Genomic DNA, 27738 nt, shown 5'->3' with positions numbered 1-27738 from the left:
TCTTACCAATTTTCCATTGATTGACGATGAATGAGAAGCCTCCTCCCACTTTCACACACTGGCATTAAAACTGAGTAGTGCACAATACGGCGCTAATAGGCTGCTTTCGGACGCTTAATAAGCGCTGCAACAGCAGTCGAAGTCAGAAACCTCGACTATTTGGGCAGCTTGAGTATTCATACGACACGCTATATATCCCTTCCCCTTAGCTATATACCGAGATCAATGAAACTGACCCTTCAATGGGTTTTCATGCGTTGATCAAAGACATTGTTCTGGAACAGACCTCTCCGTTTATAAGGAAAAAAATCACAGCATTCCATTTTCGTATTATGTGTCTTGGCCGGCAGTAAACACGCCGGTTCGAGTCGGATTGACAGATTTGGAACGAGCTTGACAAATAAAGCTGACTGGGCTAAAGAGACCGCAATTAAGAACGCCACGGTGCAAGCTGCCTCGAGTCTTGGGGCAAGGCGGGTCACTGTATACAGGAGAGGATTGGGAAACGTTTAATTTATGAAGTGGCACCTAAGTTATTCATTCGTTCTTCACCTGCCGGTAAGTTGAAGGTGCGATCAAACTTGCCCGGGTAAGGATAATGCCAACCCACGAGGCAGTCGCTTTACCAGATGTCCACTGTATACTCGTTCCACTAAACCCTTCTAAGACGTGGTTATAGAGTTTGTTCTTGTGTCGACTAACTTATTAATCTTATTAATATTCCCAACACGACAAATATTAAGGTGTAATTTGTCTATCTTCACAAAGCTGTCTCTAGATTTGCGGGGAGAATTTTGGGGCATTTCCAGTAATAACGGGATGTCATAGAAAAGTAGTAAAAGGGAGTGGAGATACGGGATCACGGTTATGACTGATTATGTGATAGACTTTTTCTTGATATTATATTATGCACATGATGTAAAAATTAACCTAATTTTCGCCATAGAAATTAATAATTTAAAATAATTATTAGTTAAATGTTTAATAAAAAATAAACAACAGATTCTATGCCAGAAGGGAGTGTGCGTGAAGATGCGGCAATCGTACCAGTCAACAACGTGTTGCGGGCATACTACTATATCAAGAGTTATCTTCTAAAACTGCCAGGTTAATTTGATTTTGTTAATATATTTATTTTATTTTATTTTATTTTATTTTATTTTATTTTATTTTATTTTATTTTATTTTATTTTATTTTATTTTATTTTATTTTATTTTATTTTATTTTATTTTATTTTATTTTGCCGCTGAAAAATAGTATATATTAATAACGGGGGTTTAGACTGATGTGATCTGTTACATGGCAGGACAGTTGACATTCTACTACGCTTTCCACACAATCGAATAGAAATGAGAAATTCGCTCGTAACACATTCTAACACGTCTGCAACGTTTTCTAACACGTCCGTAGGGTAATTTACAGACGAATGGGTGTCATCATTCTCACCAGTGACTTATGTAATTATCTTCAATATTTGACATTAAAGTGCTGAGCAGCTCCATGTGTGATGCGAGTAATTTAATAATTTGTCTGTACATGAAAAAATATTTTTATGATTATGAAAAGTAGGGATTTCTTACGCTGTGATATTGTAATATTGTGTGGAGTTTCTCCCATAGTATTCGGTCAACATATAAGACCATCGCGTCATTTCAATACAGTTTGCGGGAGCCGTGTAATTGAACGCAGATTAATCACAGATGAATCGCCCCACCTCTGACAAGACTGTGAACACATTCAGCAACTTACATAACTCCAATATGTGTATGTCGTCTTTTAGACCATTAACTGCGAGATCCCGCGTTTTGCGTGAAACCGAACTTAAAAAAATGTGCTCAGTATTTTCTATTTCTGTGGCAGACGGACGGGTCTCGCCTTTCACGCAATGTGCGAGAAATCTTACAGTGAACTAATGCTCTTAATAGTCACCAAGTGATTAATTCTTTTTCTAACATCAATATATAACCCAGACAAACACATTAGATATCTCAGTAATGATCACTTAGTTTATTCCATTCCAAAAAATGTTTAAATAATAAAATTCCTTCCAAATATACAGTAAAATACTTATTTTTTGTGATACAGAAAACAGTATTTAGAAAAACAAAAATATACAGACAAAAAATCGTGGACTTGTATTCTGTGGTCGCTTATGAAAAAAACAAAACATGCAATGACAGTCGATTATGGCATTTTGGGTAACACCGTATTAAAACAAATACAGTGATTCTGTTGGTTTTTCAAAACAAATAACGGTAGATTAATGAACCCCGATTCGTTAAAAGATGCATTTGGATAATTATCTATTTAATATGGCAGATTTCTTTTTATTGGAGGGATATTTATAACGATATATACAATGTGGCTCATGTTCAGCATTTAATCGTTGATGTAGTGAATGTCGGCATGACCAGGTTTTATAATCAAATAAAAATATCGATACTAAACACTAAATACTTGCCAACCAATTTGAGTTCAAATGTATCTACGAACATTTTCTCGACAAACTCAACATCTATTGTCAAAAAGACATTGGATTTGTATGCGTCTCTCGAACTAAGCACATAAATGTCGCGTCGTCTCGCGAGATTTAGCCCCCGTTAGGGAAAACAAACTATGACATTAACTTTGTCTTCTATTTTCACTTCTCCTGAATAAAACAACGGCCAATTGGCCGGGTTATGTTGCAAGTGAATGTATAAGCAACATAACTTGCACCTTTCACTATCGGAACCCTTCATGCAATATGCAGTCGCCGTCCGCATCCTGTTGTACTCTATGCCCAAACACCAGTGGGTTGGTTAGCTTTGGTTTGAAGTCGTGAAAAACCGGTATCAAATATTACTGAGTTCGGGCTTGCCTGGAGAATGTATCACTAAAAATACTGTTATTTTCGCTCTTAAAAAATCTGAATTACTACGAAAATATTTGAATATAAGAATGACCTCAAGTCCTTGAGTTCGCCGTTGAATGAATGTCGATTTCTTGAACTTAGTTTCTCATCGTTTGCCAATTTCCTGTCTATAATTTGAAGGGTTTCTTGTACTATATGTCGGTTTCAATAAATGACACGTCGTATTTCATCCGCTTCGACGATAACTTCCTTTTTAATGAAACCTCCATATTTTAGTTGCCTAATACCCTATTCCCGTATTCCCATCCACCTTTCCCGACAATCCCCAGAAGGCGAAATCGCCTCCGCTAATTGATCAGAAACTTCCGGTTTGCATGCATGTCTAGATATGAACATGGTATATGTATTTCCTGCTATGAGTCCATTCCACTCACATTTTTAATTCCTTTCTGAAATAAGATTTTTTTTTTGAATTTTTTTTTGCTTGGCGACATTTTACTATCGTTCTCCCCATACTTGACAATCGTATTTCGTCAAAGACAGAAGATGGTGAAAATCAAACTGGTTTTATTAAATACTAAAAATGTTGAAGACTCACATTATGCTAGATCTTAATCGGACAATGTTTTTTTTTATCTAATTAAGGATCATGTTCATTCTGGCTTTCTCTTCCAATCAGGCGGTTTAGTCACTTATTCATTGTCCCAACTTGTCAAGTTCTGAAACTGGACGCTTGTAATGAAATTAAATAAACCCGATTTTAAAGTTTACAAGTCTGGCTATAATTTTATTTAAAGTTACCCGCAGATTAAATAAACAAATATGGCAGTATCAAATATGTTATTAATGCAAAAATGGCATTCAGACGAAAATATGATCAGGATATCCCTTCATCAAAAACTAGAATCTCGGGTATTCAAACTAATTACGTCGCTGTTTTCTGTTATTATTGACGCGGGTGCATGTTGTTCATCGACAAGTCGTCGTATGAAAACGATAAACCCATAATCCATTACAACTAATGTTGTGCCTTATGGCAAATTAATAATCATTAAATTTGCATTTCGGTCAATTAACAATATTGCAAAATTCTCTTCATTGAACTATAGACCTCTCGGTTTTCATACGTTAAACAAATCGACGTAATTGTAGTATTGTTCATTTCCGATCTACTGTTCTTTACAATGACTATTTTGATCAGCTGGGACCTGGCACTCACGAAGGGATGGTATTGATGGGTATTCATCCAAAGACAGCTTGGAAGATGGATGGGTTCTATCTGTTTTCAAATTCTCGTTACAATAGACTGCATAGACATCATTAAATTACATTATTCGACATATGCATTAAATAGTGTCATGTGTTAAGAAGCCATTTGTGTTAACATATAAATCCTTGCATCACCCATTAGTCATTTCGGGCCAGTATTTCTTATTGACTATGTTGTATGACTTTACTTTCTTACATAGCTCAAACTGCTTAGCCATTATGCATGTACTTATATATATATATAAAAAATAACCTTTTCTAAAATATACAGTGCGGAGGGTTCAATTTTCTTACGTAATCCTTTGCCATATGTATGAGTAAAACTAACTAAATGCCAAAATACACGAGAGTTTGCCATTTGTACACATCTACGTTGTTCAAACAGTGATCGTTGCCACCCTATCGTCAATAGCGCATCAAAACCACCTGTTCACCCAGCATGCATCAGTGAGCTACATCATTTCCGCTTTGCCAAGGCGTTTTTCCGAGATTCTCTATATGTTCTTTTGCTTTCATCCGCAGAGATACGATGCTAGAACTACGCGGATCATTGTCGTCTAGTTTATGATCCGAAGTCGGCGAGGTCGGCGGTATAGCAGTGACGGTAGTGGGGCTGATGGAACTTAGTTTTGGATTCAAGTTGATTGACCCTAGCGTTGTGTTAAAGTTCGAATTGAGGGCGGTTGACGTCGGTGGCATGAGAGGATAAGTAGAGATTCCCGGACCTAGTTGAGGCAGGTAACCGGGCAACGCGTGAACTGCGGTGGTATTAGCAATAGGTGGAGTAAGCCATGGATCCATGGGCAAAGCGTTGCTGTAGTTCGCAGGGGCGTGGTTTCTCTGCAGTGCTGTCATCGGATACTCCTGCAACTTCATCTGCTGTGCCTCCATCTTCTCTTGACGTCGCCACTTCGCTCGTCTGTTTTGAAACCATACCTGTGGAGGGACAAGAAATGAAAGACAGTCAGCATAGCCATTCAACCATACGCAACAACAATAATCAAAAATATTAAAAATTAATACAGTATGTTATGTGTATCTTTGCTCCGCTTAAATGCAAAACATTTATAATATCAAATATTTAAAGCTTGCAACTAAAATGACTTAGTTATAATAGTGACAGGAAGCGGAGAAATGAATGCACGATTACAGATAAAGGTGATGGGCGTGTTGTGCTGGAGAAGATGCTGAATACTGTCCCGACTTTGGAGCATTATACATTGTCAACCGTCGTAATCCACAGTAAGTTGGCTGTTCTCATTGCGTCACAAAAAAGGTAAATCCTTTTCGTCTGAATAAAACATTACAGGGTAAAACCGAAGCTGCGGACAATTAACTGAAAAACCATAAAACGAACGGCAGATCCCAAAATCAGTGTGCGATGAACTTGAAAAGTCGCCATCGTGTGTTTGATTGCCATGTTTGTTTTTGTGGCATTTATACACGTGTACATGAGAAGCTCCTTGAATCGTAAGCACCGCCACCAGGTGGATATCCTCAATACCCGGCACCGGTTAATTACGTTTTCAATCAGTGCATTTTGTATTTAAATTGAGGCCCTTGATGAAAAATTACTGTTTCTCGTTATATTACCGGGTGGTGTATATGGTTTGTTGACCTGATTACAAGCGAGATTGTTTATCTGTCTAAAGTTTTGTTTAGATAGCGATAATTCTTCATCAATAAAACGGTTAAAATGACGATGAAACATTGCGTTAGAATAAAATACCCGACACAATTTGTTTACGTTAGAAATACGACAAGTAGGGCACATTTGTTACAGAGCTTGTGTCTATTTCATGGTAGCAGGATGAGAAAGAAGACACGTGAAATGTCACTGGGCCTGCTTATAATATTCGACGTGCGTCATTCTTTTACGAAACGCACATAACACATTTGAGACGGTAAACAGTGGTAACATTCATACACTAATTCTTCACACTCTGCTCCATTGTCACTAGGGATGGCGAACGACTCGACAGTCAAGCGTCATGAGACCCAGACCCACTTCCGTTTTAGATTGATTACCCAGTGAATAGCAATGAAAGAAGGTTTTTAAAAATTGATTTAAAATACAATTAATTATAAAAGGATACCCCTTCCTTATGGCGCGTATTTTTTTTACTTTATTCTGATCGGCATCAAGATAAGGTGGGAGACTACTAGACTTGAAGTCGACTTCACCTGCCCCCTAATTTGTTCCAATTTGTGTAAAAGAGATCCAACCCGACGCCTACATGCGTCGGCGATTGATGCAGGGTGACGTCACTCAAGGAGATGAAATATCCAACATATTTTCAAATCATATTTTTACTGAATTCCGGTAAATAGAAAAACACACAGGCCTGGAGTGAAATGTAATTTGACGTGCTCAAAGAACCCCCAAACCGCGCCTATCACCCGACACCCGGTAAATTGATTACAGAGTGTTCGTCAACAACACATTAGTGCCCATTTAAGTTGAGAAAAATCTTTTTTTTCCACCCACGACCTCTACGCATTGATCATACTGATATTGAGTCGAGATTTACTACTGTTGAACTTAACAAAATAGTATCTTCTATGTGTCGGGGTTTGTTAGCGTCATTTTAACACACAAGACGGGTAATTTATGCAAAGAACAGCAGGGATTTAATGCGTCTGCCCGGTGATTAGAATTGACGAGACGTTTGCTGGCCTCCGTCATTCCCACGTATTCAGTGTTGCCTTCCGCTAGTACTTACTGTGTGGTTGTTAAAAGGCGCTTCAAGAGTCGGCTTTATTTAATACTAAAAAGAAAATTATGCCGATGCGTTGCAATAGAAAGCTTGATTTTTCCATCTTCAATAGAATTCTGTGGACAAAAACAGTACACATAGCGTCGTTCTTGTTCTATTCATACCGAACTGTTCCTCCACCACCCTAATTAATAGAATGGTGCTGACAAAACTTCCAACTCTATGTACAACAAATAATCACTGTCCTTACAGCATACTTTGCATCGAACTCAGAGATTATCACCATTTTAAATAAAATTATCGTTTTACGTATAATATTTATATATATATATATATATATATAAATATAAATTAAAATCGCGCATTTTTTGAGATTTTGTCAACTCAGTATGACGACATTGATATGATACGTTGTCTATTCATTTGGCTACACGTGTCAGGTGGTCGCGATGTTTAGATCGCCTGTCTCCAACTCTGGCTCCATTTAATACAGGCCAGTATTCAGACTCTATATTTAATGTTTGGGGTCGCCTTGTCTGTTTATGATAGTTTTCTGCGCCGTTACTAATTATCCTAGCCTTCATAGTGCAGCCATCGGCAGATGCAACCTTTTTGTCTACCCAGACTTCGACAACGTTTACATGAAATCGATGCCATCTGACTGAAATCGACACACATAATTTCGCTTTTTAGAGAATCAAGATATCGTAACACACAATCCCGATTTGCCATGGTATTACAGCAACATTAAGACAAACATCTGCGAAGGTGCGGGAATTAAAAACTAAGCACAAGCCAACCAAATTTCAAGAGGACTATAATCAATTTTTAAAAAATCAAAAACGATTTCTAAGTGGTGAACTATTCTATGTGTTCTCAAGTCGCCGCTCAGTCTTGAAAATTAATCAGCAATTTAGTGAAAATAGTGCGCGGTTTAAATCTTGTGGGAGAGGGATCTGTGTGAGGAGCGGTGTGATATAAGAACTGCCCACACTAATAACAGTAATCGGACTAACGCGGCAACGGTACCCTGCTGGTGAAGCTAACGGGTAAATATGATCATCTGTATAAATATTATGTTTAGATATTAAAAAGTAACTCGCAAGTAACCAGCGTTAATTCCTAAGTGTATACGTAGAGCGATTGTGTGCGTGGGTATGGCAGGATAGCCTCCAGCTAAGCAATGGTGAGAGTTGAAAATATAGCAGTAATACATACAGGTAGAGCTATTATCACTATCAGCCCGACAACGGACCACTTTCCTAATCATTGTTTAAACATCACTAATCGAAACTCGATAATGTAAATATAATCTAATGTTTTGATCACCCTGAAGGGATAGTTCGAAATTGGATTCCCAGTTCTCCGCTCAGAGCTGTGATACTGTTAACGTCGGCACCGAAAATAACACAAAAAGGGAATCTTCTCTAGGTGTTTGTTTTAACTTCATTCTGTATTCGTCGTGATTGAACTTTTGACGGCACATATATTTATATAATCCCTGTAAAGCTGCTAACGATATTGAAAATTGATAAAAATAATCGACTATATTCTGTTAGTCGGTATATGAATACATATACTTACGATATCTCCACAGAAGTGGGTTTTCGTTCTTTACAAAAATAAGTTTTAGGTTTAATTAACATTTATTCCTAACACATATTGGAAAATTTTTAACTTTTTAAAAATAAAAGTATCAGTTATTTAAATTTATTTGAATTATTTGCGCTTCGTACTACGCGTAGTAATTGTTTTGGGGTTGGGGCTTCCCATTAGGGCGGCTGTGTCACTCTTCGCTGCCGTATTAAAGGCCCAATAATATTATATGCTACCATTCGCCCGTCACCTCATCAGTAATCAATTACAATAGGACATGTATATGCATTTGGCATGAAAATCACATTTAAAAGCATTGAATTCATTTTGTATTGCGCGAAAATTGAAGTAATGTAATAAAGTCCGGGGGAAAATAGTAGCGCATCACCCCCGTTTCGACTTCATTAAAACTCATTAGGTCTAATACAATGTAATGTCAAAGTGATGCCAAATATTGCAGCTTATTGGAACGAGCCGAGACTCAATTGGCGATAAGCAAAATACAATATTCGTAAGAATTTCGATTTGTATTACAGATCCCTGTCTTTAAATAATACAGAATGCGACATAACAGAGTTATAAAAACATATCGAGCTACCTTATAAGATTATACTACAATTTCCGTTAGTTGTGTTTCTGAGGGGAGTATTCGAGGAATTTTAATGGGAGGGAGAATTGTAAGATGCTGAAACTTTCACTTGTGTTCGATTTTCGACGGTGTCACATTCTGAATGGCAAACTATTTAATGACCAAACTAAACGTGTGATTTCATTAAACTCGTTGTTTGTATATGTTTGTCTTGAATTACAGATTTGCTTATTGGGAAATGGCATATACTGAGCTGACTTTACGAGACTCCGGTCGGCAGGGCATCTCTGTTTCCGGGGCTAGCCCAAAAGTTCGGCATTTCAGCGCCGTGCCACTAACACCAGGATACAATTAGCCTCACACGCGGAAGATTTTTAGTTCTTAATGTATTTGTGAGGCGCGTTCTCTACTCTAGGCGCTTGAAATCACTCCTATCCACCGACTTCTACTAACGAGATGTAATACCCCCCTTAATGGTGTAAATTGGAAAATGGCGTCCATACCTATTTACGCGAACCCAGAATTCAATTTATCACTTTGTCTTGTTGCCTCTACATAAATTTGGTTATGTTGCTACCCAAATCACATTATGCACCGCGCATAAAAGCTTTCTCCGTTTCAAAACTAATATTTTGGGCTTCGTTTTAGCTAACAATTATCATGAAAGACTGAAAATTGTCGAGCTTTTGTGACACGAAGTGTACGACAAAAGCCGAAGTTTTTTTTCAGTGTTGGGGAGTTGTCACACAATTCACTCTCAGTCAACGTCTCCCGCTCGTCATTGAAATCGATCAAGAAAAGAGCTAATTAATAGCCTCAATGAATGCCGAGTTTTTACACTGTAGTCTTTTTGCAAAAAAATTATATTATGATTTAAAGTCAATTTGGATTTTATACGAATACAATGAATAGATTCCGGTTAATTTTTTGTTGTTAAATCAATGATTTGACGGTTTGACGCACAGAATGGAAAAAAGCTATTCATTGACGTTGTTTTATTATTATTCTGGATTCAGCTTTGAAAGTAGAAGAGAATGTAGATCCCGTTAACTAGCACTATAGAATAGTTATACAGACTCAACAGATTTTGTTATAGATCTAACCGACAAATCTTAGCCAAATAAAATGATGCAATAAAATAACGTCAATCCGTGTAGCATCAAGTGAGAGAGACGGCTTGCACTTAATGCTTAATATTAGTGTGACATAGGGGATGAGGGATTGTTCGATATCAACGGCAGTCATACTATTGTCATCACAGATTCTCCACTCTAAAGAGCGTATCCATGACTTAGTGTTAGAATCTCGATTCGACTCTGAAACTAAAAATGATCTGTTGGAGAAAACTAAAGATTTTGAATACAACAAATGAAGTTTGTCACGTTTTTTCCGATTTGCAGATGTGGGATTGGGAGAGGGGGGTCGATATCAAACCCAAACTCATGTAAGCATCCAAACAAACGGTTCGCCGATTAAGGTTATTGTCATGCGATTTGACAAATGTCCTGAGTTGCTGAATGCGACTTGCTTTGTGTCAGCCGGCTGACTTTGGAAAATTGCATACAAAATTGGCGCGATTAGCTGGTGAAACGAGCGATGAAAAGTAAAAAAAAAAGTATGAGCTAAAATATAATTAGATGAAAATGCTGGAAATCATGAAATGTGACATGAAGCTTTCAGCGTGGTAATGAACGGATGGAATGAAATCTACCTGACACCAGTGTTTTTAGTTTTAGAAATTCTCGTCTCTTGTTATAAATATTAAATGTAAAAACACTTGAGAAGATATTTCTTTCCTTACCCCGGCAGTAGTAAATGTGATGGAATAAGAAGAGGTATCTTCATTCGCGCTCTGAAATGAATACTACGAGGTATATTAAAACGACACCCAATTGGCACTCGTAAGTATGCATACATCCATATATCGAAACATTCCATGGGCTTCGGTTTCAAGCAAGTGTATAACACGGGCATGACCGCGATAAAAGAAAATACAGCACCTCCATAATATGCATAGAAAACTGCAAATTATTTTATTTTCCTTAACATATTGTATTTGTGTGCTGTTATGTAGGCAAAGAGGCCATGCACACAGCGAACCAAACGCACTGCTCATAGATGACAATGCATTCGTGACGAAGTCGTGAAAAATGCAATAAACACCGTAGAATGATGTATTTATAAACACATTGAACAGGTTTCTCCCGACTGAGCCAAATTACTACCATCGACAACTGCTTTTATTATTGCCTATACAAACGCGATATTCTTATCATCAATTGTTAAATTATAGCTGTATATCGATACATTCCCGCTGTCTCGCCACGCCGTGAAGCTGAGCGGGAGAGAGACATTTCTATGGCCGCAATAGGAGTCGCCCACCGCGAAGTCACGCTGCGATACTCTTACTAGACGGGGAGATTGTCGAGGGAAATAGGGCAATCGTTCTTACGAGTATACCTCATTCCCAGGTTATAAATTATGGATGGGTATATAAATAATAGAAGCAACTTGTTTTTATTATCTCAATTGGTCTTCAAACGGTGAGGTGAACTCCAGAATTGTAATACACATTGTTCGACACGGTAAGCGGAGTCCCCAGGTCCGTCCACATGGTCCACAGAAATGTACCCTTGCGTATGAAATAAAACGATAACCAACCACGATGTGTTTCGAAAATGTATGTATGTTCATATTACTCCTCTCTTCCGTACACCAGTGTAATCTCCCAACTAAATAGTTTCAAGTTCGTATCCTTTCTATATCGAGCTTGAAATTGTATTTCTTTTCTTTTTTTCTAGTGATTACAAAATTCACTAATCCACTTTGCAGGGGTTTAACTACCTTACCTCAACCACCGACCTTAAAGAACGGCCAGAAATGAATGGTTGAGCATTTAATGTTGATGGAATTGGTAATGGGTAGATTTAATTGCAAAGAATGATATTCAAGACACACATTGTAATATTAAGTAATGGCCTTTACCTGCACTCGTACTTCCGGCAGGTTTACTTTTAGCGCCAGTTCCTCTCGACTATACACGTCTGGGTAGTGACTCTTCTCGAAAGCTCTCTCCAGTTCGTGAAGCTGAAACGTGGTGAAGGTAGTCCGATTTCGGCGGTGTTTCTTTTTTGGCTCGTCCGAGTTATTATTATCGTTGCCCATCGAGTCATCGTGTGAGTGCTTCATATCTTCGTCGGAACTGTAACCCAACTTGTCGTTATGCTCACTCCGCTCACCCTCGTCTGTCGCTGAAATGTTAAATACCATGTGATGGTGAATGTGTGACCCTATCGCACCCTTCGGTATGATACGGTAGTTAAGTGACATCAGTTGTGCTGTTTGGGAATTTTACAAGACTACTACATGGGCTGCATGCTACAAGAACTATTTTAAGGGAAAGGGATAATTTCAAACTAAAATTCAATTCAAGATGCAGGTGACTAAAGCAAATAAATAAAAACTGCTCTTGCACATACTAGTATTACCGCGTCATAGTGCCACTTAAGAATATATTATGCAAAAAGGGGTCATGATTATGACATTCTAAATCACCAACCAGATAACTCGGTATAAAGTAAAAACTTCTGAATTAGTTCAATATTATTTTAAACTTTTTTCACATCGTTTTGTGTTGGCATCTTTAAAAATCTCAGGCAATATTGCACCCGTGTTGGGTTAACCCTTGGCATGGTATCGCTTACACCCACTTCATTGTCATCGTACCCAGTGATATCTTCATCTGCAATAATATATTTGGATGCTAAAAAGAATTAAACCCGTCCAAAAATGCAGTTTAAACATGTTTTAGTATATATTTACTGTAAAATATTCAACTCAGAAGAAGGCAAAAGTAAAATCGTAAAAGTGCTTGAGAAGTATGCATCTGGGACGTCATGTTACCTATTACCGTGCCATGCATTGACGTGGCATCGCTTATAACGAGTACATGCACTCCATCGTATACTGCTTTCCGTAGCCACCTATCTTAGTAACTTTGTGCATCGGCGTAGAAGGGATAGTCATGCATATACGCAAGAAAAACATTGCACTTAGAACGATAACATCGATGGTAGCTGTAACAGCTCACTGGGGGAGAGACCCGGGGGATTCGAGGGATGATACTGACGAGATTTCGACGCCGCCTGACTGATCGGTCGATTCTGTTGTATTTCACGTTCGTAACTACCCAAGCATGGGGATTGTTTGTATCAATTTATTGTTGTTTTTTTCGTGCCGTCCTACAGTGAGTATGCTTGGAGTATACGCAATACTGACAAACATTTAGATGCGTTTCAGCAGGTCGAAGCTTCCAACCACCCCCATGTGTACATGCCTGAGTTTTGAACCATATACAAGACAGACGCGTATTACTACCGAACTAATTCAGTATTCCCCACTATGTTATTTACGACTAATTAAGGAAATTGAAAATAGAAACACACATTTGATAATAAATGTTATCATATCACCAAAGTTATTTTTCAACAAAATATCCACGTCGAGGGCACGGAACTCGCAACATGGACCGGTTAAATTGTTGTTGACAAACTTTAATTGTAGCCGGGTATCTAATCTAATCACAACACGTATCATCTACTAATAATTTTATTATACGATGTATATTTCACTTCGTCATTTCATAAAATATACCATAGCCTGCTTTTAGCTGCAAAGGATTATGACGAGTCGGAAAACCGTGTATCCTACTCGGGGCCAGCTGCTCGATATTTCCGACCAATTCAAATGGTGCATGACCGGTTGTCAAAATCCAATTTTAATAAATATTTTAATAATATTTAGGAAAACGCAATTTACAAATAGCCCCAATACTGGTGCAAATGAAGGTCAATAGTAAGGGTGGCTCGTCCGGTACAATCCGTGGTATCGTGTTGGTGAGTTGTTGTCTGAAACGTACCGATCGACCACACTGCAGCAAAGACCATGTCGTTGTTTTTCAACATTACAATACCAGTGGTATTTCTTCGTTCAGGTTCTTTCAGAAATAAAACAATGTTTTTGTATCAAGCTAGGTTATAACTCTAACGGAGGAATCTTTTTTGAGGAGACAGTTTTAGATAGTTTTGTTTACGAATTTGTAATCCCTGGGACAAGAACTCGGAAATGCCACCAAGCGACCTTACGAATGGTGTCTAGAACAACTTATCTAAAACCGTATTTTATAAGATAATGCCTAACCTCGAAAGAAGCCACATATCGCCCCTAAACCCAACGAAAATTTTGGGACTAGCTAACATTGTTGGACGTGGATTGCGTCAATTAAAAGTGTTATAAAAAACAATTGAATAATAAACACTACACACGTGTACATTTCATCACCAAAACAACTAGCGAAATGTGTGTAGTTTGAGGAGAGAAGAGTGGAATGGTGAAGTAGTTAAAAATAAGGTAAATATGACGTACATGTGACGTGTTCCTCTTCCAACATACTGTACTTATCGTCACATAGCGTGTTCTGTGGAAGGGGTGACGTCGTGACATCTTCGATGGGACTGCTTACGCCGTTACTCCCTTCGTGTAGTATATTGTTCATCTCTTTCCTACGGAAACCGAGGCCCAGGATAGCGTCTATAGAGTGGCTCGGACTGCTGTGGCTTGTCGGAGGGCATGCCGGCGTGTTTGACGTCCTGTCTCCCGCAGCGAGGCAAGCTCCGTCGCCGTTTGCATTCGCTAACGGTGATGTGACGGAAGCCGGGGCAGTGCTCATGGGTGGATGGGGTGCCAGGCTGGCTGAGGATCTCTGTACACAAAAGAAAAGTAACGTTGGCACTGACGAGTTGTGCGTTCCGTTGGATTCCGATGGGGGTTTGCAAGCTTGTTTCGTTCAGTTCGTTCGTTGCACAGCGGATTTGTATATATGGTCGACCTTGTTGCAGCTGAGCGCTTATAGGTGGATCGCCTGTCAGCTAGACTACCCATTGTCAGATACCTCAAAACTAAACATGTTTTATTAACTAGCTGGGCGGGACTCTTGTTTATAGTGACATCCTATGATAGACAGTTGCACCAGTCTGGGAAATGTGGCAAACGAGCTCCGTTGTACTGAGTAATATATGTATATTCCCAAATGGTGACATTCTTATAACCCTCTAACAGCTAGCACAGTTTTCTTTCATTATTCGGCAAAATATAATTAATAATAATTCAGATTATGAAAATATTCACCGTAAAATACCGTTTGTATGTGTGTTTTTGCAGGAACAGAGATAATGCTATCACCGTATGTGTTTATTTCTTTTTATAATACTAAGCACTGTTTTCTGGTGTGTATTTCATTCGTTGAAATGCTGTGGGCAGGGTGTTCACCGCGCCCGTATGCCCAATTAACGAGACTGTGCATTTAATACGTTGACGCAACGGGAATAGACTTGGCAATGCGCATAGCCACACGGGCTGTAAGTATAAGAAACAATAGCAGTATGAATGACAGGGCACTGTGAATGTTTGGCTGTATTGATAAGCCATGTTTGTGTCCGTATTGTTTTCAATGCTAAACGAATGGGAGGAGCCTTTGATCCGCTCATTATCCGTTTGCTTTGATGGGTCTCATAATAAACAATACGTGAAACGAACGGGAATTCGACAAACTTTTCTCAAAGATTGTAGTAGGTAAGTCGAAAGAGAAAAGTAAAAAATACTGAAAATAAAACTGTATATAAAATTGTTTACCCATTCGGTATATTCGGGACATGTTCAATGTCACGAGACAAAATGAAACCATAATCTTTAACACGTATAAGTGCAAATTTGGGGACTGTCTTAACGAAAGGTACCCTGCCCACTTTGAATTATCACGTCTTTATGTTTACACGGTCACTGCTTTCTCACCTTCAATAGCAGTTGGCCAGAGGCGACAGTCATCCTCGCCAATCCTGGCCAATGCCACAGCCACGGCAACTATACTATCTAGTTCGCGAATGATGTTGTTACATATACTTGGCCCAGCTTGCTCACGAGGAGAAACAAACCTTGCAACGTCAACACTACATGGGTCCCAGTGAATTGGGAAACCCTGGTTTATGTGTTGCAAGCTATCTAAAGACTTCAATGAGATGGCCATTAGCTATCACTTTGTGAAAAAAAAATAAGCTTGTTTCATGAGGGCTCGGCGAAAAGACTCGGCTAAATGCGTTTCTTGAATCAGTACTGAATGGATTTACTATGGAAAGAGTACAAACAGAAAAGCTTTGATATGTCTGGCATTGTGCAGATCTCCTCTATGGGCACTGTACCTGGTGTCATGAATGGGAATTTGTCAGCTCTGTCTTCGTCAATCTTAATACATTGCAGCATAAAAAAAGGATCTTGCAAACACTATAAACTCTTTCTAAATGCATCAGGACGGTGCCTCGGGACGGCAGATTGTTTAAATCAGTCAGGAGGGGGCATATTTGCCAACACTATACTTGGTTTAAGTACGGCAATTGATACGGGCATATATCGGGGACCTATTTTGTTTTGATACTGTAGCGAAATCTCGCCACGTTGTCGAGTATTCGATGTGATGTAAGAACATTGAAGGCGTAATTAAAATTCCATATTAATTAATTTAGATTAACAATGAATTGAAATGTATAATAAATTAAATTATTACGTAATATTACCACCATAAAATGGTATATTTATGTCAACAGCTTTAAAGAACGATGCTATAAATAGTTCAGAAAACGTTCCAAAATCAATACCATTACGAACGCTTCTGTTACATTGAAGTTCACATGCGTGGCACATCGAAAACACGCAATAGGATTGGTATTTCATGACTTGCCCGAAATGGCCTCGGGTAGGTTTTACCGTACACGATGTAAACCAGCTGAAATATTGTTTTGTATTCATTTTGAATTCAAAAGCGACCTTAATTGCTCATTTTTTTACGATTGACTTCATACTGATGTATATTTGCACACAAGTGAAATTGAACAACATTGACTGTGTGTAACGTACAACAATGATAACGTAGCGACCACTTACTCACATAAGTACGTGATAGTACATGTCATTTTCAAGTCAGATTCAGCTGATCCATGCGAGCCAGTGCTTGACCCGCGTGTCTGATTACACACTAATTTCAGCAATGTGATATAATTTTATTTTACAAAGAAGGAAATTTATCTACTCCAAAGCAATATTTTGTTAAATGATTACTAATTGCCGACGATTGTTTTACGTTACGACATTGGACATCTACGCTAGAAGCTTCAACTTCTCGGGGATAGTTTTACGTTACGACATTGGACATCTACGCTGGAAGCTTCAACTTCTCGGGGATAGTTTGTGTTTATCAATATGAATGATGTGAGGCGGGTTTAATAATTTACAGATCAAGTAAAAAAAACAGATTACAATTCATGTTTTATACTAATTAACTCATGTAAAACACCGCTACTATATCATGCATGTTTTTATGTCGTTATTCGCTGAGCGCTGTCGGGCACTGTGAGGCCATTGGTGCATTCAGTTTGGCATCAGCGTTAGACAGCTGCTTGGTAAGAGCCATGGGCCAGTGTAGGTGTGGGCAAAAAACGGACATGTAATACTATTATGTCCGCTGTGGAGTCAAACAAAACAAAACCAACATAAGCACTTGTTTAATTTTACTTCGATTGGCGCCACCAGCATAGTAGAAATCCCACTAGCCAATGCAGAGTGCATTGTTTTGTCCGTGGTAAACGATTGAATAGGGAAGAGCTATTCTTTTGAAGCATGAGTAAACCAAGCTAAAGCAGCCTATTATGAATCATTAAGTCTTAAGAAGTATTCATTAGTCTGCCATTGTCCGTCCCTAATTAATTAGACCTTTAAGCAGCAATTAGAAAAGTACAACTGGGCTGGTATTAGCCCACCTCCCTACCACGTAAATATATCAAAACCCAACAAACCATAGTTGTATCGTATATATAAAAAACATATTGTTGTTTTAATAAGTCTTCAATTGTTCGTCTTGTTAAAGAATCATAAACACGTTTGGAAGCAGTGCGGGGTGTCTCTCGCTGTTGTAGTCCTCTTTAAAAGACTACCATAGCAATGTCAAGTTTGTGACGCAAGGGATTAATCTACGCGAAAACGTCTTGTGATAGTAGTCTATATGATATTTAACTGCCAGGATGGGAAACCCTGTTTGTTGAATACAATAAAACATTCAAACAAGCCACATGCGAAGTCTCGGGAATCGATCCGCGCCCTGTATCCGTGCACATACACAGACAGTGAAATCGCTCGCTTTAATGCCAATCACTGTACCTTTCTTTCACACCGGTAATGTTGTCAATATCAGAGGAATTGTCAGTTTCAACAGTACTGCTCTCTTCCGTTCCTTTGTACATTTCACTTTTAGTGCTTACTTTATTTCATATCGAACACACCCTATTCAAGCAACGAAGCGTTCTATAATCAGACGGCATCTTTCGGAAGCCTTGCATTATAGTCTCAATTTATAGAATACTTACCGAAGTATTGACGCCAGCCCAATCATAATAGGCAAGGATTTAAATTTTTTAAATATATTTATATATTTAAGAATATTAAAGGAATAATAATGGAACGGTGGCCGTATGTGTCATGTTTATTGATGGTAATTGTTGATTTTGCCGTAGTACTAGTAACTCGTTCATTCCGAGACTACAAACATAATGTGAATTGTTTAGTTTCCGCTGTTTCAGAGAGCCGTACGCGGAGAATACACATTTGTTTTTATTCACATTCCAATTCTTGTTTAATTGTGAGTTTTTGTCAAACGGAAAATAAAAGTATTCTGTAATTTTACCGATATTTTTTTTAAAGTCACCGGAAAACGTCGTCAGACACGATATACACGGTCGCGCATGCCATAATTGTAACGTTTGACTGCGTTAAACTATAAACTACAACCATATACTTAAATTATGATGATAATGTGTATGACACCTCAGTAAAATAAACATTGAACAACATTGTTTATTAACTTAATCATATGACCTATATGGTATATAGCTTAATTTAATTTCCCTCTGGGTCGACTCAGACGAGCGTTCGCAATTATATAAATATGTATAGCATATAATACTGTTGGAGGGCTTTTGTTTGTACCCCAATTACAGTAATTGCCCGATCGTTTTGCACGGCTACAATGACCGAATTTTCCTTCCAATAATGGCGATATGTTCCACCATTTTAGTAGAATTACTAATAATAATATATCTTACGCATGAAAAAAATGTGTTGTTCTCGGAATTGCTACAAACGGACTGAAACACGAAAGAAGGAATGTGGCATTAATAAGTGCAGCACATCACGCTTGTCGTCAGCCGGACATGAGAAGGGGTGGGGAGGGGGGGTTGCAATGCTCTATCGTGAGACAGGCTGACTGGCCTAATGAAGCTGTTTTGTTAAGTAAGAAAAAACGCTGACCAATTAAAGCCCTTATTGAGATCTATTGTGGGGTCATAGTGTCACCTCCCGTCGCGGTTGACCACCTCCACTGACTGTAGTGGAAACCCCCCGTTGATACCGTGACACCACCACCTTTGCTACCGACATAATGTTGATTACTGTGAAAACAAAAACACCCGTAGCATTTTATGTACGATTTCAATTTCAATGGTATATAAATACTCAAATATGATCGATTGGAGCAATAGATAGTTCCACTTTTCCGATGATACTATTTTCTTTACTTGAATGCTCGAGTTTAACTGTTACAATGACTAGAATTGGCCATGAAATTGACATGATTGGCGAGGTTTTTTTTTGTTAATGAATACCCCCTTTGACGCACTCGACTTTGATGGTTTTTTAACGGGCTGTATTAATCCCCATCGTTTTCTAACCTCCCCAGCCTTCTCGTGTGTACCCGACAATAGGGCGATTTAGTAATTGGCACAAATGAGGAAGCACTGTTCTGTGGGCGAAATAGCTGAATCGAGGAACCGATGTCTGTCATGTGTATACTTGTGGCGTTCTCTATTTCCTTTTCACGTAAAATCGAAATATCAAGCACCGGTCGCCTGCTTGGTATTAGCCGTTTATTCACAGTCCATATTCCGCTTCACTTGACACGTCACGTTTTGCTCGCGGTGATGATGATCGGCATCATCACGTGTGTTGCCAAGGTGATAGCTTTGATTGACAGCTGACAACTCGGTCATCAAAGAGGTGAAATGGTGTAGAGGAGGGTGGTGTGCTAGTTGGCCGCTGGTGTCCAGGTTCCAAAAGGACTTATGAAAGGCGATCACGCAAACAGTCCCTGGTCAATTTATGCCGATAAATGGATGATAAATGAACTAAGAAAGCCTCCTATTTAATAATACCCGGCAAAAACCGTCCTTGGAAAAGACAAAATGAACAAAAGTTGTTCTGAGCTCTTTTACAAAACAACTTTATCCGAGACTTCCGTTATAGTCGCAACTGATCATTGGAAACCATGTATCCGAGTTTACAAAACGCCTGGAGTGAGGATTAATACACACTTTCGAGTTGGTCACTATGTTTTTCATCATACCCTGAATACCATTCTGAAACTTTTAAATTAGGACAATGGGAAGGGGAAAGATTGCGTGGTATCGACGATAACCACCCTGAGACTATTTTACGGCATCATCGCGCCGGCATAGGAAATTAACAGCGTCGGCTTTTCTCGCAACTCGAGCTGATACGTAACTTTTCGATCTCAAAACAAAGCTGATAAAGAGAGGTATTCTCAATAGATCAACTTCCATGTGACTAAATCAACTTTTTGATTGATGCAAACCGTTAAATAAATATCTTACCCAAACAATCGTTAGTGTCTTGCGGTGAATGGGTACTGTATTTGACTACTGTGCAAGACGCACGACTATTTCTCACATATGCGAATCCAGCTAGGGAGAAACCCGGATAAATTCGCGGTATGTTCACCGCCAGTAAAATCAGCCTAACCTATTGAGGTGTGTATATTAGTATACCCTATTGTCTATATGAATATGCGCTCCAGTCTGTCCGATCCGTGAGAATAGAGGTCGACGAAAGATCATACTTTAATACTGATAACGGTTTGTTTGCATATGCTAACATCGCTCATTAAAAATCGCCGCACCGTCAATTTGTAAGGCAATGCAATTTTAATGGGCCAATGTGTGAATAACTTTCAGCTCACTGTTATTAAGCAGTCCGTATACACATTGTTATCTCGTACTGGGCATAATCGAATCATATGCCTACGATTAACACCACAGCGTGTCTGAATAGACGTATCACCACGTTGAAATATATATATATATATATATATATATATATCGTCATTTAGTTAGAAACTACTTCACCATATCACATGTCAAATCTGAAATTAATCGTGGGACCGATCACAAGGAACAAACAATCACAAGATTGGATATACCATTCACATCCCGTTGAGTAAATAACAATATTTTTCTTATTTGCTCGCGATGAATGCTTTACTAATGTGGCCTCGATAATCTCGCGTTATGTTATTAACACGTGTTAAATGAAATGAATTACGATAGTTCATCCAAGGACTATGTGACGTGCGAAGAGTGTCAGCCCGGAAAGTCTCGGTACTATGTGAAGCTACATGAGGTACTTGAGTTCACTTAGAACTAAGTTAATACCTAGTAATTTAAAAATCAAGACAACCAAGCCTGAACATGGGTTATTTAAGTAGGCAGATTTATAAGATTATATAACCAAAATGAAAACTGTTTTCCAAATTTGCAATTAAGAATAAAACCAGCGTCCGTTACCCATACAATATTTGTTTAGAGTGATTCCTAAAACTGTGTGACATTAGCTCAACAATGGTTTCAAATTATACTGGTCATTGAGCATGGTGTTTTTATTATATAACACAACACAGAAACCGAGTTTGCATCTGTGATAAGACTGGCTGGGATTCTTCACACATGTTTACGCGTTAAACAGAATATTCCATCTAATTGATTTAGCTTAATATGAATCGTTATTAATTTGTTGCACTAAATAGTGCATTGTGATAAATTTAATTTCACTAATATGTGAAATATTCAAGTAATTATTCATAACTACTAAACTAAAACCAAAAATAAGGCCAAAATGGTTTTAAACTTGGTGTTTTTTTGGTTAACTTAAGAAATCTCTATATAGTAATTTATTTATAAATTGTTTACAATTCGTGTAAACATACACTGTACATTCAACGCGATGTAAACATCACATGGGACCCATCTCGAACGCGACGCAGAGCGACGACTGTTGGGTTTGATTATTTTTATTGCGAGAGTGAAACGCAAATTACTTGGGACAAACAAGAATGTGGTTGTTGATACTGAGAAAAAACAATACATTTCATGAAATCAATTATAACACCGTGTTATCATACGCGAGTGATTATGAAGTTTGGAAAGCGAACAGGGCATTCATCCATCTTCAAAAAAACGTATAAAAACAAGCTTTGTAGAACATGTGACATTCATTCAATTATATTAAGCACAATGTGCGTTACTGTTCCCATATGACAGTGATACTTATATTATTATCTAATTAATAATTCAAGGTTTTTGTTTAATTACTTAATAGTTTATTATTGTGTTTTTTCAATATATATGTAGACGTTGATGAACCCAATTAATTAACTATGGAGACATCAATGCTGTAGAATTGTATTAACATAACTTCAAATAATACATGTATCATTAACCGATTCAGTTAAACACGTATTTGTAATAATGAGAGGTATTATAGCAATATTCACTTTCATATTTCTTTGTTATGACAGTATATGAGGATATAGAAAAAAGAATCTTAATAACTTTTGTTGTATGTAACCAGTTTGGGTTAATTAAGATTAACAAATCCACTACAAGGTGTTACCATAGTTTCGAGAACGTCGTATATATAGAGGATGGCAGAAAAATAAGAGAGTGCATAAATACATCATAGGTACTTAAACAGATTCACGGACCGTTACTCGTATCAGCGACAGGACAGCACCTTGAAATATAGTATCCCATCTTTGTTATCCAACACAACAACCAGACCGAGCAAAGAAACCCTCAAATAAGATACAGAAAGAATGGCCTGCTGGCCATGGCCTACACGCTTCTACAAATCGGAATTTACCAGGTTGTTAAATGAATTACGGTAGAAGTCGAACATTAATCTCAGTTTACAGAGAATTCCCACTTCATATAATCTGTAGAAAAATTTCACTAATCCCTGTAACTATAATATTGGCTTTGGATTTTGCAAACCAACTGATTTTATCATTGCCCATGGTAATCAAAATAATCACTTGATGTATAATGTAACTTTAAAACGACATTGTTTTTTACTAAATCAAAATGTGTTTTCATCGTTTGTTTTGAAAGATATAATGAGTTAGTGGACAAATATATGACCATATATGGCAGTGTAATTCCATTGATTTGACCATATATAGTAGTGTACTTTCAGTGATTTGACCATATATGGCAGTGAAATTCCAATGATTTGACCATATATGGCAGTGTAATTCAACTGATTTGACCATATTTGGCAGTGTAACTCCATTGATGTGACCATATATGGAAGTGTAATTCTATTTATGTGACAATATATGGCAGTGTAATTCCACTGATTTGACCATATATGGCAGTGTGATGCAACTGATGTGACCATATTTGCCATGTAATTTCATTGATGTGACCATATATGGCAGTGTAATTCAACTAATTTCACCATATATTGCAGGGTAATTCAATTGATTTCACCATATATGGCAGTGTAATGCAACTGATGTCACCATATTTGGCAGTGTAATTCCATTGATGTGACCATGTATGGCAGTGTAATTCAACTAATGTGACCATATATGGCAGTGCAATTTCATTGATGTGACCATTTATGGAAGTGTAATTCCATTTATGTGACCATATATGGCAGTGTAATTCCACTGATTTGACCATGTATAGTAGTGTAATTCCATTGATGTGACCATATATGGCAGTGTAATTCAACGGATATGACTATATATGGCAGTGTAATTTCACTGATTTGACCATGTTATTAGCGCAATTCCATTGATGTGACCATATATGGAAGGGTATTTTAACTGATGTGACCATTTATGGCAGTGTAATTCAACTGATGTGACCATATATGGCGCTGTATTTTAACTGATGTGACCATATATGGCAGTGTAATTCAACTGATGTGACCATATATGGCAGTGTAATTCAACTGATGTGACCATATATGGCAGTGTATTTTAACTGATGTGACCATATATAGCAGTGTAATTCAACTGATGTGACCATATATGGCAGTGTAATTCAACTGATGTGACCATATATGACAATGTAATTCCATTGATGTGACCATATATGGCAGTGTAATTCAACTGATGTGACCATATATGGCTGTGTAAATCAACTGATGTGACCATATATGGCAGTGTAATTCCATTGATGTGACCATATGTGGCAGTGTAATTCCACTGACTTGACCATGTATAGTAGTGCAATTCCATTGATGTGACAATATATATCAGTATATTTTAACTGATGTGACCATATATGGCAGTGTAATTCAACTGATTTGATCATTTATAGTAGTGTAATTCCATTGATGTGACCATATATGGCAGTGTAATGCAACTGATTTGACCATATATGATAATGTAATTCAACTGATGTAACCATTTATGGCAGTGTAATTCAACTGATATGACCATATATGATAATGTAATTCAACTGATGTGACCATTTATGGCAGTGTAATTCAACCGATGTGACCATATATGATAATGTAATTCAACTAATGTGACCATATATGGCAATGTAATTCAACTGATGTGACCATATATGGCAGTATAATTCCACTGATTTGACCATATATGGCAGTGTAATTTCACTGATTTAACTTTGTCCTAGGTAAATTTTCAAAATGGTGTGACTTTTCAAGCAATGGCACTTCATCAGTAACACGTGAAAATATAGTCGATGTTGTTGTTGTTGGTACGACTACAGGCTTGGTACAAAGGTTTGAGCTATCCTTCTACTATTTCCAATCTTCGCACACTTTTTCCAATTCCAAAGTGCCCCTGTTATATTTTCATGTTTATTATTGCTAATTGTTAATGGGATAATCGTTAAATTAATTAGTGCAGTATGTAGCCTGGATATCATCAACGTATCGTTATGCATGCAACATTATGAGTAATCAAACTGCTTGTCAGCGCGAGTCCAGCAAAATTGGACAACTTGTTTCTTTTGAAAAACTTGAAAAGTTTCATATATTTTTGGAGGATGAGCAGTGCAATTCACTTGTCAAAAAAACAATATCAAATACGGCGATATCTGTGATCTGTCACGTGATTAGGTCTCGGGACTACAGTTGAGTCGAAGCAGAATTTGACACGTCGAAAAAATATTGTCAACAAACAAGCTGCTCTCTGATTGGTCGAATTGATCGGTGCAGTGATTGGATAGCCAATTAACACCGATGTTAGACTGCATGATTTATTATGGCATGAACATGTGCAGGATTTGTTTTTCTACATGACTGACCAATGACCTTGTTTGAGGCATGTCTATAATTTAATAACGGGTGTAGAAAACAAAGCAAGTGTTCAAACCCGTAAGACAAATCAATTTAGTGTACTCCATCACCGATAGCGGTTTATTTGCATAATAGTAATAATCGATTCTTCAAATGCGTATTTAGTAATACCGACAGTCATAACCCATTCACAAAGATAATCCGTGAAGCTGTTATTCATAAGCAGATTTGTCAATGTCTAGGTATTTGTCAACTTAAAACAACTAGACAATTCACTCCACTATTGAAAACCATTCTTAAAATGTTGTATTGTTTCATTTTTTCCAGTTACAGGAGACACTGTCTACAATCGTTATTCAAGATAGATGTGCTTCACTACAAATAAACGCATGGAAAAAACGTGTATACCGCAAAAATATTTGTTATTATACTATTGGAGTGGCGTTGAACAGAACCTCCTGTATTTATTCAAATAATATAGTTCCTCGGGCTTCTGCGTTAATTTCAAGTTTCTGTTAGCTCGTTCGTCGGGTTGGATTGCAGTAACTCGTAACCATGACAATGTAATACAAAATTTGCATATTCCACAGGTCAAAAGCTTGTTTTGTAAACTTTTTTTTTTCATTTTTTCATTGTTTTTGTTTTGTATTACAGCCTAAAGATTTTTACATATCGGTTCTGAAGGTATCCGAAATGTAATTGCTAACATGTGAATAAATAACGTTTAGTTAAAATTTAATAATCAGTTGTATCACAATTTATGTAAATGCCGTATATATCATCCAATTAGTTAATTTAGTCAATTAATCGACAACACTATTACCCATCGGACCCTCTCCCTTCCTAATCAACCCAATCACCCACCCACACAGACACTGATGGCGTATCCTCCCATACTGAATGCTGAATAATGGCTTATCTCCTGTGTTTGGTAACTACAATAATCCTAACACCATGATAGCTGCAAGGAATTACGTCTTCCATATACTTTGATGACAAGATAATCCCCCCTGGTCGCCATCGGCCATCACAGTGAATAGTCCATCTCGTGGAAGCGCTTTGGCGTAGACGCAATTACAAAACAAACTGAGTAATTAAGTACATAAAGTACGACATGTGTGGAACAAAATTGGATTTACCGAGAATATGACTAAACGTCGATACCGACTCTTTTCATTTACTTAACTGGGTTAGGTGTAATTACTGTAACATAAATTTGGAAATTCTGCCTCCAAGCAGACTCTAAATTCATATAGGTAATCACGTTGCTGTAATAGGCAGTTTATTTTTTGCAGCATGAGTGTCAGTTTCATCGGTATGTAAAAGGTGACGAGCGCCGAGCACCCCGCAAATTGAGTTATGGGTCTGGTTTGGCTTACCAATTTCAAAGATCTCTAGAATATATTACCTGCTTCGTAACCGCGATGCGATTGACTTGGCTTATTTAAAAATATTCGTCGAAATCCAATATATTTCTCTTCTCTCATTTAATTCCGCGTATTATATACTGAGATTCTCTTTGCCATTCAAAAAAGTTGAATTGTGTTTGTTTTGTAGCTCGGGAAATATACATCATTTAGCGCCATATTAGCTGAGAAAACACGTGTTTATATTAATATCATAAATTAGTGGCGCACTTGATTCAAATTATTTCGGGGATCAGTGGAATATTTCACGTGCGCACCGCGGCGAAAATGCAGTTTGGTCGCCATGGCAACCATGCGTTGTATAAGTAAGGTATCTTTAATGGCTCTTCGCAATTGAAATTATTCAGGAAATCATATTTCGTGGAAACAATATTGGATTTATAAAAGTAAGATTGAATTGATCAACATCACGCTAGTCACGGAGGAACCGGAAACTTCTTAAAAGAACAAAGATACCGGTTATAATTTGAATGTTAGCAAGTTGAATTATAGGGATAATTTGCGATTACTTTCGCAAATAGCGTTAGCGGGTTTATTTTGGCTGGGTCACATGACTCTGGAATAGTAAATTCCGGCCGACATCTGTGCAGGTTAGACGATACTCACCCGTCATTATCGGGGGGGGGGGGTGAGTTAATGTAAAGGACTAATTGCATAGCAATATGTTTGGCCTAACAGTGATTCAACAGGTGTCCCTTCAACAATAGAGACACGGAGTTTATTTCATTGACGTACTGCATTTTACTGGAGTTGGCTGTGACGTAAGCATGTATATTGCT

General features: G+C 37.8%; 1 protein-coding gene across 1 annotated transcript; it reads right to left on the bottom strand.

Moving 5' to 3' along the window:
• Nucleotides 1-4383: 4383 nt before the first annotated feature.
• Nucleotides 4384-14889, bottom strand: rax (retina and anterior neural fold homeobox). Its single transcript, NM_001164903.1, is given in 3 exon segments — nucleotides 4384-5060; nucleotides 12012-12277; nucleotides 14451-14889. Coding segments are annotated over 3 exon segments (1062 nt in total). The 5' UTR covers nucleotides 14755-14889; the 3' UTR covers nucleotides 4384-4568.
• Between the last annotated feature and the right edge of the window lie 12849 nt (nucleotides 14890-27738).

Source organism: Saccoglossus kowalevskii, chromosome 13 (genome assembly GCF_978046115.1).
Source record: "Saccoglossus kowalevskii chromosome 13, keSacKowa6.1, whole genome shotgun sequence".
NCBI classification, from domain to species: Eukaryota; Metazoa; Hemichordata; class Enteropneusta; family Harrimaniidae; genus Saccoglossus; species Saccoglossus kowalevskii.
Note: the sequence above shows the minus strand (reverse complement) of the source record. Positions and strands in the feature narration are given on the sequence as shown.